The following is a 15,146-nucleotide window of genomic DNA, read 5'->3' as shown; positions in this document are numbered from 1 at the left end:
TATTATTTATTATTTATTCATTTTTTATTTATATTTCTATAATTTATATTTGAATTTGGTTATTGTATAATATAGTAATCATTTATTATGTGTACATTTTATATTGCATTATTTATGATTATTTAAAAGAATTAAAAAGATTTGTTGTCTTTTTACAATTATTTTAGAACGAAACTTATTATTGAAGTATAAGTTTAACTTATACTTGTAAATTAACAAATACATATATGTTTTTTTTTATAAAAAATATGAAACATTTAATTTAAAACAACTTTTATTCATGCACTCTTTTTAAACACAAACGATTCGTCCTATATATTAAAATTGTGAAAATTTCAGATTTTTACTCTTAAACATATATTTAGTTAAACTTTTAAATTTTGCGAGGTAAATATTTGATTTATGATTTTTTTAGTAATAACTTTTTTTATGTAAAATATTCATATCTACAATATTTTACTATACAATTTTATATAAAAGTCATAACTTTTGAGATAAACTACAATTATTGAAAAACTACTCTCATGATTGAATTTTCAACCCTTTTGAGGCACGGTTTAAGATTGACCAAAATGAATGAAATTTGACACAAATTTTTTTTTTATAGTTATGAACAAATTCCGGGAGTAGCCCGTGCAAGTTTTCAAAAATGATAAATAAGGACCACCCTAAAACACACTGTAATGTAATTAGTAATTTTAAAATTATTTCGGTTAAAACATTTCGATTAAAAAAAAAAAATTTAAATAAACAAATTTTGCGTGAAAAGTTAATTTTTAACTATAATATAGTTCATTTAAAAAATATAACAGTCCTTAAGATCTTCAAAAAATTTTTATGAATTCTCTTTGTGTAGTTTGTAATAAGATGGTTTTGTTTTTAACTAAACATTAAATTTAATTAATGTTGTTTAATTCCTTTTGTACTTACCCCTGTTCTGATACTCGAGAGCTCATGTATGGTTGTGGTGACATGGTTTCAAATAATCCTGTATCATACATCCTCGTCAATACCAGTGTCCTAAATATTTAAAATTATCCTTTACACTATATAATCAACATGTACCACGGTTTCTCTCTTTGTATTTCTCTAATAATCTAGCAAAAGTGGGTCGAACTTTCGATTTTGTGCAGCACGACACGAACTGTTGCACAGCTGACCTATGTAGTAACTTTCATAAATTCATTATCATATTTCACATTTTTATTGAATGTATTTTTTTTAGTCGTAGCAGTTTTAAGTGTGGCATCCCTATTTCGTGAAGGTAAAAACATTATAAATATAAACTACTCATCTCACTTATTTTCAGTCAATAGTTATCATCGCTAAAAACATTCAGCAAATTAGGGTTACAGCATAGCATATACAATGTATCTGAAAGTTGTCCTAAAGTAATGCCTACAATAAAGGGCAATTGCACAGGGTCCTACATAATACTGGTCTTAGGAGGAAATAGTATATAGAGGGTTCAATAAGCAAGAAAACGGATTTCTCTTGTTCTCATTATGTGCAACAATTGACCTGTTTCCATATTTACTGAACACTCTGTATACTATGATTAACATCATTGTTTGAAAATGTAATTTTCTATTATATTATCAAGTTAATAATAGAAGTCTCTATTTAAAAATATTGAATTTTAGTTTTTTTCCCTGAAAGCTAAAGTTTGTCAAAAAAATCAGTTCATTGTGAGCTGAGAAAAAGTAGTAACAAAATTAAAAATCTATTAAAATAAACACATAAAATAATTATCTACTCAGTTTCATATTCAAGCTAAAAATAAAACTAATTTTATGAGCTGTTAATAATTTAAAAAATAACCATTTATGAATAATAAGAAAGTACACACAATTATATACAGCTGACAAATATACTTACATGGAATATACTTAAATTCTAAGTCTAGTTTTAATGTATCGAATTTAATTAATTAATCGTTTTTGGATTAGCATTTTTTATGTTGTCTAATTTCAAAATTGGCATTATAAATATATTTGCTATTAGTTAACCTTATTATAAATAATAATAATAGTAATTATATAAAATATTTTGTTATAGTTTATGATGAAAAATGTGAAGTTTGTAACAAATCGGAAACGGTAGTATTTTTAAACCCTTGTTTACACCGATTGTGTGCAACATGTGCTTACGATGCTGATTTTAAAAATAAGTCTAAATGTCTGGTTCCATCATGCAAAAGAAACATAGAATATTACCACATTATTAGTGCGTTTATTACTTCAATTTAGAACATTGAATTATTTTTTTACAGCGTTATATGCAGATTATTCACTAAAGAAACAGGTCATTTGTTTATAACAACGAGAACAAAAAAAACACGTTTTTTTACTTACTGAATACCCTNAAGTATGTCTAGTTCCATCATGCAGAGGATATATAAAAAATTACGAAAATATTAGTGTGTATTGCTCTTAATTTTAGAATCTACACAGTGATTTATTAAGCATACTTCAATTTTTTTATAAACCATTTAATGAAAAGTAAATTATTAGAAAAATGAATTCAAAATGATAGATTTTAACAGTCTTCTTCCTCTTTTTTCTTTCCTTAATTTCAAATACTTGGGATTGGCCACCCTTATCCTTAAAATACCTTAAAATTAGTTTAACTTGCAATTTTGAAATTGTCATCATTAAATAGAAAAATTTATGAGAATTAAAAAATTGTGTTGTTAAGATTAATATGCCTACGGCGGCGGACTAGCCACCTATCCCGGAGAATAAAAAGGTTTAAAAACCTCCACCTTTGGGGAAGGCCGCTATGGCCTTTTATGGTTTAATAAAAGCGTAAAAAAAAAAAAAGATTAATATGCAGTCAGGAAATTTTATAATAACTATTTTTAGTAAATTTATCAAAAAAGCTTAATATTTTTTTTGCATTTTTATCATAATAGAACACTTAGATAGAAATCATAGTTATCATTTTTATTAACTTTTAATGTTTAAAAAGATTCACAATTTATATATTTAGAACTTAATTAATTTTAATGATTTACTTTAACTAAAGAAACCAATGAAAAAGTTGTTGAGTGTATTATAAAATTGAAATACAATAGTAAAAATCTATTGTTAAATTCAGGTGACATTAAAAGTCATTTTTTTTTAAATTAATTATATAGCAACATGTTATTAAAACATTGGAATATTATACAGAGTGAATTTTTTATCATAAACCACTCATATACTTAATGAATAAATATAATTTTTTTTTTTTAGTTATATAAATTGTAATTGGCATTTGAATTTTAATACAACTTCATTCGTTTATTAGATATAAACATTAAAAGTTAAAATTTTAGCTTCGATGTTTTTTTTTTTTTTGTGTCTGTTACCACTTTTTCTCAGCTNGAAGCTGTGAAAGTATTTGTTTTACTTTGATGTGTTTTTTTTTTTTTTTTGTGTCTGTTACCACTTTTTCTCAGCTCTCACCGTACAGATTTCTTTCAACGATATGTCAAAAGATCACAAATCGTATCTAGTCGAATACATTACCCTCAAAAATTGAAAAAATTTCCCTCGTTCCCCATAAATGGAGGAAACCTCCAAAAAAATTACAAATTAAAAAATTTTTTTTACTAAAAACTGCCGTAACTTTTTCAAAAATGAACATATCAATATAATTTTTTTTCTATAAATGCTTGATGTCTTTACCCTATCATTTGGTATATTTTTTTTGTAAATCTGACACTTAAACTGCTCACAGGGGGGCATTTAATATGACAACTTTTTTACAAAAAATTTACTTTTTCAACTTAACTTTTTAAAATGTTCCAGATGGTCTGACACTTTTATATATATCTTAAATTAAAGCTAATGTTATATACTTTAATTTGAAAAGTAAATTTGACCTCTGGACTTGTCTTCATGGTGAAAATGGCTACTGAATACTATTTTTGTATGAAACTTCTCAATTTTATAATTTACATTTTTACTTTAAAATGCTATAACTTTTTAGAAAATGTATGGATCAATACAATTTTTTCATGAGAAATAATATTTTTTAATAATCCCTTTTGTCTTTAAGATTAGGTCCCCAAGTTAATTTTTTGTCCAATATTATTCCTAGGTATTTGGTTTCGTTTTGGTTATTAATTAATATATTGTTAAATGTTATAGCTGGACATTTTTCAGAACGGAAGGCGAATGTTACATGACTTGATTTATTTTCATTAATTTTTATTTTCCAGTTCTTAAAACACGATTCCATAATGTTTACATTCGTTTGAAGGTGGTGGGCTGCTTGAGAAATATTACTACGAGTAGAAAGAAAAGCCGTATCGTCGGCAAACTAAATCTTTGACTATAACTTAATTTCTAATTTTGTTATTTTTTTACTTTAATATTTTATTGTAGTGTTTTTATTATAAATATATATATATAAATATATAATAAATATATATCTTACCCCAATTATTTTAGATTCTGTGCATTTTATCATTTTGGATAATTCAGTTTCAATGACCATTTTATATTTTATTTTGTATCTTATATTTTTATAAGATAATTAATTTATAAAATTTAATAAAAGGAACAAAATCTATGGTGCTCTAGTTTTGCCTTTGACTTGCCTCGAGCCAAGATGGATCTTCTTTGGGGTTTTTGTTAAAGTTAGGCTGGTTTTATAAGTTTAGCTTACAACATTTTTATAAAACACAATCATTAATAAAAAATGGAGGGTAATTTGTTTAATAAATCACCCTGTAATATTCTTTAATACAACTTTTCAATTATATTATTAACAGATTATTTTTTCCATTGCAGATGATAACGGTTTATGTTATTCTTGCAAAGAAGAAGCATCATCAGTAACAATAATTCCATGTTTTCATAAAATTGGTAATTCTTGTGCTTATGAACAAATATGCTCAAAATCAAAAAGATGTCCACAATGTTACTTTTCAATTCCATACTTTTTTAAAATAAGTATGGAAACAATATTAATTAATCATTTTATTAATATATATATTTTTTTTTTATTTGCAAAACGGGAGTAGCGTCAATAATATCTAATAAATAAAATACAATGTGTTTCGTATGGGGCATAGTTAATTACTATGATAAAATAGTGCTTGGATACGAATCTGTAGATTGAATTTTATTTTAGTAATGATTTTTAACAAATGTTTTTGAACTCTTGGATGACGATTTTAACCAAGCTAACGTTATGGTCGAGTTTAACCATAAATAACGCTTATTCATATTTAAATTCAATTTATGCACTATTTTTTCTTTTAACTGACATAATAAAATTGTCACACACAATTTTAATCTAGTCAAAGTGATTTAATTTAGTGGAGATACTACTGAGTTCGTTGCGATTAGTCGAGTACACAAAATTTCATTACTGCTATTCGTTTTTATATATACTAGCAGCCATAAGCGTTAATAGATGTGTCAGCAAATTCGAGAATATGAATAGACTGCACATGATCGTGTCCAATGATACACTGTAGCATTTTCATTTTTTCAATTTGCTGTTATAATTCTTATAATTACGCATAACCTTGTCATCGCGCTACTTCTATTAACATTGCATAGTGGGGTGTGTAATAAGGTTTTATAAATGTGCTTACATTATAAGTTACTCGTTCCATATGACCCAGTCGTAAATATTCATTCATAAATTATGTGTAATTTAATTTCAATTTTTCGTTTTAAGTCATTTATTTTTAGCTACTAAAAATTGCTTGAGTACTATTGCTTACGACTCACCCAATTGCTTGCAATTTTTTCGCAAAGGTAAACATACCACAATTTTCCCATTTTCATCTGTAGTTACCAATATATTAAAATCTCAAGACATTCGTTTTCTTCCGCGATAAATGATATTTTATTAACTACATCTTCTATACAGGCTTCAAATATTTTAGATTTGTAATTTTAACTCTCATTTCTAGGATTATTTTGAGCATTTAATAAGTAAAATAGTGTCGCGTTCCTTACGGGAACAGAACAATCAACAATCCAATCAAACTTTGTTTCTCTAAACATTTACTAAGGGTCTAAATTTTAAAGTTTCAAAAAATACTTCAGCGCCTAACAAAACGTCTATTTTACTAGGTATAGCAAACTATGGGTCGGCTAAATCTATGACCTCGGGAATTTTCCAATCGGTTATATTGACAGGTTTCATAGGCTAAATCATAAAACTTAGTTAGATAACATTACTAAGTTTATAAGCCTATTAATACAAATTCGAATATCATAACAAAATTTATTAATTCATATAAATCCATTCTCTTATTATAAATTTCTCAATTATATTCGAATGAATGTAAAAAATATTTGTATAGAGTTGCATTTGATTTTATAGCGAAAAATTATTATTTACTGTTCATATTAATAAAACTTCAGTAAAATTAATTTTAGAATTAATAAATAATGTTTGCCAAAACTGCTACAATGAAATTGGGGTAAAAATCATGAAGCATTGTCACCATTATATTGGAAAGAATTGTATAAATAAATATAAAGATCATACGAAGTGTCCAGTAAAAAATTGTGAAAAAATTCAAGACCATTCTTTGAAAAATGGTAAGGACTTAAATAATGTGATATTATTTAAATTTAACCACAACTTTCATTTTAAGTAAAAATATACAAAAATAATGACTTTTACAAGCATGGGGTCATCTTTTTTTTCATTAATATAAATATTACAATAAGTACGTATGTTATAAAAATGTAGATTTTAAATAAGTTATATTGATTGACGATCTTACTTTGGTTTGAAATGTAAAAAATTAATTTTTTTTGTTTTTTTTTTAAACCCCAGTTAAAAGGAAGCATAGGATAGTAAAATTCCAGTATAGAGAACTCTTGTAAAAATTGATATCCTAGATATATGTGATTTATTTGTTTTTATAGAGTTCAATAAATATCTTATTTCGGTTAAACATTGAGCTAGCTAATTGTTAACCAATTGTACATCTTAGTCGACAGGAACTCCTGAGAGTTCTTTATCTATCAAAAGATAAATATCAGATGGGATGGTGTAAACATCTTGCTGTTGAATATATATATAGAGCACTAACTGTAATAGTTCATTATTGTAAGGTATTTCCATTACTTCTAAAATATCGTCTATTGTGTATTTCTAAGCAGAAAGAATGTTAAAGTTTTACGTTTATGACGTAAAAAATTGACCTATCTTTAATAGTACTGTTTAACAAAATAAGTTAATTAAATTAGTTATTGTGAACATCATATAATTAAGTGTAACTGCTCAGCAATTGGTAATGTGGTGTTATTATCTGGATAGTATTAATTTCGTGGTGAATAAAAACTAATTTTGAACATTACAATTTAGAATAACATAATTTAAATCTTCCTAAATAATGCAGTCGCACATTCCTTTTTTATATTTTATCCGTTGTACAATCGTCCATAACAAATTATCATTGTAATAACAAAACGCCCAGCTGACTACTACAGTACTATCAATAATTCAACCGGTCCCAGATGTCTGTCAACGAGGCATGCACTGATGTCGGCGTTTGTTTCCCCTTCCGGTCCATGTGTGTCGTCGCCGTCAAGTGGTCTGGCCGTTTTTGTTTAAATGTGTTTTTTTGGCCGGTCGTCCTTTCTGTCTCCGCCTTCTACTTCATTTTTGCGTATATTAAACATCTCATGGCTGCCTAACTTTTACTTTTGCCTTCAGACACTTATGAACTTGAAAATATATCTATGTTATTTTCAAGATACCGACCAATTTATAAAAAATAAATTCATATAACATCTTATTTTTGTCGAGGGTTACACAATATCAGTTTTTACCTATCACAGAAATGTTCTAGAATTCGTAAACAACTGATAAGAGATAACATTAATATGATTATACTGCAAAAACCAAATGACATATGTGCTCTAAACGAAACAAAAAATAAAATACAGTTAATTCATAGAAATGTCGAGGAATCGAAAAATTTTGTACGTACATACATGTCACTGATAGTAGACGCTCTTTGTGAAGTAGCCAATCAAATCAGAGTTGAAGTGAAAGAAAAGCAATAGTACAGAAAGCCATTGTTTCGGCACTTGGAGAAAGCCTGTTTTAGAGTAAAAAATGATCTAATAATATTCTTTACATCTGAAGAAAATAATATGATGCATGGCTCTAGCAAACCCTCTGCATCCCAGAAAAATGAAGAAATAAAGTCTAAATTTGATTAAAAAATGTATTTTCTACATCTCAGGAAGATGAAAAATTAAAAACGGCAAATGCTGATAAGCCTAAACGTTCGTTTTTCAACAGCATGCAGCAAGAAGATTTTTTTAAATGATTGTTAGAAATAGACGCGGTTTAAGGTCTAAAGTACATCAAAGGTAATGATTTTATTATAGGCAATACTAGGGTTAAAATAATTTACGATTTTTCATCTATTTATGTTGAAATATTAGTACCACGATCACTAAGTTATGGCATTTATTAACTTTTATTTAAAAGTAAACCTGTAATTGGAACATTCAATATAATCGATTTATAGGATTATAAAAGTTTACTACTTTACACTGATGCACGTTTAGGTCAAAGTGGAAAACTGAAAACCAATTCAGGTTATAAATATAAATATGTCATTAGTATCTTGTTTCCTCCGAAAACAGACAGAGATGTGTTAATCTACAAAATTTTAAACAAAAGTCTTAAGTTATACACGTATTGTAACGATCCTAGTGATCTTATAGTTTGATTAAAACTTTTACGCGTTTGTGTACTTTTATGTTTTAAAACACTTTTATCTTCTTTCTGGCGATGGAATAGTAGGCGTGATCATTTGACAGGCTGGATGCGTCTACATGCACCAGTAAATTAGGGCTACCAGCTAAATTCTGATAATAATTTTTGATACGGAGTAGGCATTTGAAGAAGTTTGAAATAAAATAAGTAAATAAATATCACCAGTATCGATGTAAATCAATTCGATTGTGTCCTATAATGTGGTTTAAATTCATCGTAGTAATACTTGTGTATTAACGTCTTACTAATGTAAAGTATTGCTAAACCGACATAAATAGATTTTACAAATTTAACAATATTTGTATCCATTACGACAGCGCACAACCTTTCACCATTTTTATTTAATCTTTGAAGGTCGGTTGGTTCACAAGTTTGCTAAGATAATTGAGACTGAAAATCAGCTCAACAACAGCAAGTCTAACTTTAGGTACAGGTTGCTATACTCACCAAGAGTTGAGCATGATGTGACATAATACAGATTGTTGAACCGGTTATATGGTAAATAATAAATGCGTTGGCGTGAAACACCATGGTGATGTCATTGNCATGAAACACCATGGTGGTGTCATTGTTCTCATAGAATGCATACGACAATGATCGCTACTGTACGGTAAAATCATTGATGATGGTAATATTCTTATCTAAGCGTCTGGTAACCGATGATAATATTCTTAGAAAATAATAGACGTATATTTGATTTTAATAATATTCAGACAGCGTCACAACTGTTCTCATAAACTTTAGACGCTTATGCAATGTCATGATACCCTTGATGTTAAAAATATGCTTACCTAAACGTCTATAAACCGATTATAAAATTCTTAGGTAATAATAGCATTGTTCTTATAAATATGATTAACATAATTACAATTTAACACTTCATTTAGCCACATCTCTACCCTACTCATTAGCGTTAGGTGAGAGGACATATCATCTACATATAATTTACTCTAATTTTCAGAAACTGCCATAAGTGATTTTTAAATTTATCTTTAAACCTAGTCATGAAAAATGGTAATAACAAATTTGCCATTTCTATGTCCTTAATTTGCGCATCAAATTAATTTTTTTAATTTTCAAACTCATTTATTTTATCCTGTTCTATAATTTGTTTCTTTACCCAATTTTTAAGGAGACTAATTGTTATGTTTATCAGAATACTCGGAAATTAGTCTACTACGTTAAATAACCTATTATTAATTTGAATAGTAACCAGTTAATTTTTGTACTAAGTCAATATTAGTTTTAACTGAAAAGCTATCGAATTTTTTAATAGATGAAAAAACACTTACTATGTGTTATAAAAATTGTAAATCGGCGCATAAAATTGACACTACCTTCTTGCTAAGTCTTGTTTATTATAATTAACACGTTGAACCTCTATTTCAATATCTACCCACAGATCTTTTATAAGCAATTTTTTTGGTAATAAACTTGTGTTAGGATTGGTTTTTAAGCATTTCTGTTTTAGTATCGGGAAACAATGCCTGTGTAACGTTCAACTACATTTTCCTCCATTTTTATAAATAAAATTACCGGAATTTTTTTTAAATTATTTATTTGGCTCTTATTACTTAATTTGACATTGTTCCAAAAATATGCAATTTTTTAGTTATTTTGTGGGTACTTTTCAACTTAAACATTTTTAATATTTATTATTTTTTAAATAATAATTAAAATATATTTTTAATTTTAAATAATATTAGCCACAAATAATCAATTCTTGTTATTTAGCTATGGTTTCATGTTACCATTATTGTAAAATACTATAAAATAAAACACAGACCGCACATCCGCTATTAGCGACTGATGAATTGAAAATAAAATTATCGAATATTTTAACAGTATTTAAAACCATAGAAATTGACCATCGTGGTCAGTCGACTTCAGTAAGTAGTGTTATGCTTAATGCCATTCATTAGTCTCAGTACTTGGTTGTCGTTGTCCGGCTTTCTGTAACAAGTGAAGACTTTGTTCAGTCCTTTTTATCTTACCTAATTTCGTCTTCTACATATCTGAGTACTTGTTTCATGCACTTTATCTGAACCTCGTACTTTGATATATTTCTTACTTGGTATGTCTAATATTTGCATTGATAAAAAATTAGGTCGATAATATTTTTATTGTTAATCAGTCATATATTTGTTACTGAAACTAAATATTTATTTGCTTCATAAAGTTTTTATTGTACTAATAAAAAGTTATTGTCCGCTAATACCTAGTTGTTTCCTTCCTATAACTACAGCTTTTCGATACCCATAGTTACTGTGGAGTGTTAACAGAGCATACAGAACTGCTGTACGATCACACATGCGTAAGTATCTACGCATACTCAACCTCATCATCATTATAATCATATTCGTATACTCAATCCATCTTCATTTTACCTTTGTGATTTGTTTTGTATTGTGATAATTAATTAAAAATTTTAATTATTTAAATTTTTTACATTAGACAGTGAAAAAGTATGCTGTATTTGTCTCATAAAAAGATCATTGACAGTAACATTAAAACCTTGTTATCATAAAATATGCAATGATTGTGCTAATGAGCTAACCGTACTGAATATTACTGAATGTCCATTATGCAGAGAAAACATAGTATATTTTAATAATATAGGTAATTATTTAACAGTTTGTAATTTATCCTTACAAAAATAATTTTGAATTTCATATAAATTAGAATGACAAGCATTAGTCTAATTTTAACAAATATTATTAAATACTGAAAAACCCTTGTTCTTAAAAAAAAGAAACAAAATTATTGGTATCTTTTTAATTCTTCATCCTTCATTATAGACTTAAGATTGAATTTTTTAAATATTTATGCTATTATTTTATTAATATTTAAAATACAAAATTTAGTTAAAAGCACCAACTTTTTTGGGGAACTTCCTTATTATAGACATATAGGATGTTCAGTAAGTAAAGAAACGGGATTTTATTGATCTCATTAAACACTTACTAAACGCATTGTTTAATAATAATTTGTTATATATTAATTTAATGTCTCATTTAGAGTTAATAGAAAGATGTTCATGCAAAAAAGAACTTAGACACGTAGTCTTAGAACCTTGCCTTCACAAAATAGGTATGAACTGTGCTAAATATATTAGTAATAATAATTACCAACCCAAGTGCCCAATGTGCAGTGAAAATATTGAATTCTTCCGCACCGATGGTATGGACTTATTATAAAATACTACGTGATTGTTTAACTATAATTCACGCAATACTTAAAAATATGTAATTTTTTCTTTTCACAATTTTTAGTGCTTAGGATCTATAATTTTCTTCTTAATATTGCATGAACTTTGTTAATAAAATACATATATGATAGGCACTTCTGATTCCATTTAAAAAATAGAAGTTGACACAATGTGATAATGTTATAAGTAGTCTTATGATGAAATTTTTTTTTGAAAATTAAAGAATCTATAAATGCTATTATTTTTTGAAAAGAAAAAATTGTAGTATGTTTTATAATTTAAAGGTTATATTACATAAGTCACATTATATATTTTATTATAATTATATAGCAAATGTACATATTCTCTTAAATATATTACAATATTAGAATTATTTTCCCTAAAATTCGTATTCATCGACTAACATTTTTTATTAGTATAGCATAAAAAAATATTTTTAATGTTATTATTTTTTTATGAAATATCAGGACACCACGTAAAAATTCTTATGAAATTGTCATATAAACTGAAAATGTTTATAATTGTTTTGTTCTCTTAATATGAATTCTGTTTAATTATTTAATAGGTCTCTTGAATAATTTACAATTTAATAATTACATATAATTTTTTTTAGAACCACACATAAGTAATTTATTAAATCCAACGTATTTAATACGTATCAAAAATTTAATGCTCAAATATTTGTAAAATGAAGAACATGGTGTAACAAGAAGGAAATCTAAAAGATTTTATTTGAATACTATGTATATTATAATAATAATGGAGTATTTTATAATTATAATATATTATTATATATTATTATATATTATAAATTGTATCATTCACACATGTAATAATCATCAAATTTATGAAAATATTTCAATAAAAAATTGTTATCTTATCAGTGTATTTTTTAAAAAATGTTGGACAACCCTATTTTTTATTTTTAAAAGGGTAATTTATTTAATTAAAAATTATATATTCACACCCATATATATTGAAAGGTTACAAATATAAAAAAAATCAAACTAATTGGCCGCAACGAAAAATTTGTAACTTTCATGACGCATTGAAAGGGTTGCCAACCCACTAAACGAGACAATGTATTGTCGGACTACAGTAGGATTTTAAAAAGAAATTAAATTGTGTAAATTAAAAGCAATTTAAGATAACAAAAAGAAATAGAAAATTAATAAATATTAAAGTTGATGTCCGTTGAGTTGTTGATAGTAGATGTACACCAAAACCTCGTGACAATTGTCACATAACCATATAGATCAGGGATGACCTTATACAAGAACCATTTAGAACAAGAAGAATCTAGTACACGCACGTATGTAAGTAAAAAGCGCTTCACGCGATCTCTCCTATGGTGATAGGTGAGCTTTTTTGTCTTATTATATTTTATCTTATTTGCCTTTCCTTTTATTTTCAGATGCGGTATTTCGCTCGTTCGGGTTTTTGTCCGCATTTAACTTAATTATTTTTATAAAAAATATAAACAAAGTTAACCTAAACAACTTAAAAACCTTGTCATGTTTTCATAAGTATCTTAAATATTTATGTCTAAACTTTAATAATTATTACAGTTTGGACATAAAATATTTTAATCTTCTACTGATATTATTTACGTTTAAAATAAATGATTAATATCAAAATTTGATATGATGAGTTATATTTAAGGATAATTTTGGAAATTGTAATACAATTTCAATATAATTAACTTTATACTATAGAGTATAAAACTATTTTTATTAACTAGTACAAGAAAAGAAGCTTTTTATGAAATGTATAAATTTATTATTTGAATGAACGCAGCGCCCCGTGATATTCACGCGGGTTCGTTAACGTTCATTGTTTTATTTTGTCTTAAGTCAGGCTATGACGAGGAAAAGGATTAAGGTGAGAGCACTGTGCGACGCGAAATACTCGGACGACCAATCGCCGAGTGAAATCACGTCTCTAAAGGTTCCTTAAAATAAAATTAAAAGAATAACGTTTTTAATGAACTGTAATTTATTTANATTTAATAACATAGTATTGTAATTTTTACGGAGAAATTATAAAGTAGTTATTACCTTTATGGCAAACGTATATAAAAGTTTAAAGTCTTGATGCAATACTTAAAAAAAAAGATTGTTTGTTATTTATAAATAAATTTGCTGGTCTACAAGGAACATTCATCCGGGATCAAAATATACTTTTCTAAACCCATCTTAAAATAGACTCATTAGATCATTTAAAGCCACAAAATAAGTTTATTACAAAAAAGCAACCCTTGATAGTGCAGTCAAAATCTTTTATCATTGTAGCGGAACGCATTTGCTTGTTTGTCAATGAGAAGAAACGGTACTTTAATAAACCTGAAGTGTTGTGACCCAACCTGCAAAATTGCAGAACATAATTCAAGCAACCAATAGCTATAGGCCTGAGATAATGGCCCTCCAAGAGATGAGATGGCCAGGAACTGGTAACTTGAAGTCAGACAATGTAATCTCATTTTGTAGTGGATCAAACAATGAGAAGAATGAAAATGGTGTAGGTTTTATGATAAAAGATTCACTACAAAACTTAGTGAAAAAGTTTGAACTAGTCAACGATAGACTTTTTTCTCTTACTATAACTGGTAAAGTTTTTGATATTGTGTTGATAAACTGTTATGCACTGTAGTGTTTTGGTGTTTATATTTATTACAAAATACTACAATTAAAATTTATAATAATTAATACTTTTTAATAATGAAAAATAATTTTATACGTACATAAAAAAAGAGTACAAATAAAAAGTGTCACTGGATTGACGAACAGCGCGAGAATAAAAAAAATACACGGAGTGTTATCGTACTGCAGTACATCTAAGATAAAACATATAAACATATATAAACGCATTCATTGTGACATGTTATTTAACATCTTTGTTAATCCCTACATTACCCCCTTTCCAGTGAAAACGATAATTTTACGTTAAACATACATAGTTACAAATATCAAATATAAAAATACAAATACAAATATAAAAGTGATACAATTCACAATTTACAAAAACCTTACGGGGAAGCGGATGGTTCTTCCTGACTTGGTTTGTTTTGTTTGTATTATTGTCGGTCTTGTAGTTGTATTTTTCTGGTTGTGCTGGTTCGTTGTTATTGATAGATTTGTGTTATTATCTTCATTTTCATTGAAACATGGCTTCAGTCTGTCTA

The 15,146-nt window shown here is 26.7% G+C and overlaps 1 protein-coding gene across 1 annotated transcript; it reads left to right on the top strand.

The window, feature by feature from the left end:
• Positions 1-2,371: 2,371 nt before the first annotated feature.
• LOC126901538 (uncharacterized) lies at positions 2,372-12,758 on the top strand. The gene is made up of 6 exons (XM_050678041.1): positions 2,372-2,419; positions 4,782-4,943; positions 6,390-6,554; positions 11,212-11,376; positions 11,776-11,937; positions 12,579-12,758. Exons 3-6 carry the CDS (start codon positions 6,443-6,445, stop codon positions 12,650-12,652), a joined length of 513 nt encoding a protein of 170 aa, XP_050533998.1. The 5' UTR covers positions 2,372-2,419; positions 4,782-4,943; positions 6,390-6,442; the 3' UTR covers positions 12,653-12,758.
• Positions 12,759-15,146: the final 2,388 nt, after the last annotated feature.

Source organism: Daktulosphaira vitifoliae, unplaced genomic scaffold (genome assembly GCF_025091365.1).
Source record: "Daktulosphaira vitifoliae isolate Bord-2020 unplaced genomic scaffold, ASM2509136v1 Scaffold_3, whole genome shotgun sequence".
Taxonomy (NCBI): domain Eukaryota; kingdom Metazoa; phylum Arthropoda; class Insecta; order Hemiptera; family Phylloxeridae; genus Daktulosphaira; species Daktulosphaira vitifoliae.
Note: the sequence above shows the minus strand (reverse complement) of the source record. Positions and strands in the feature narration are given on the sequence as shown.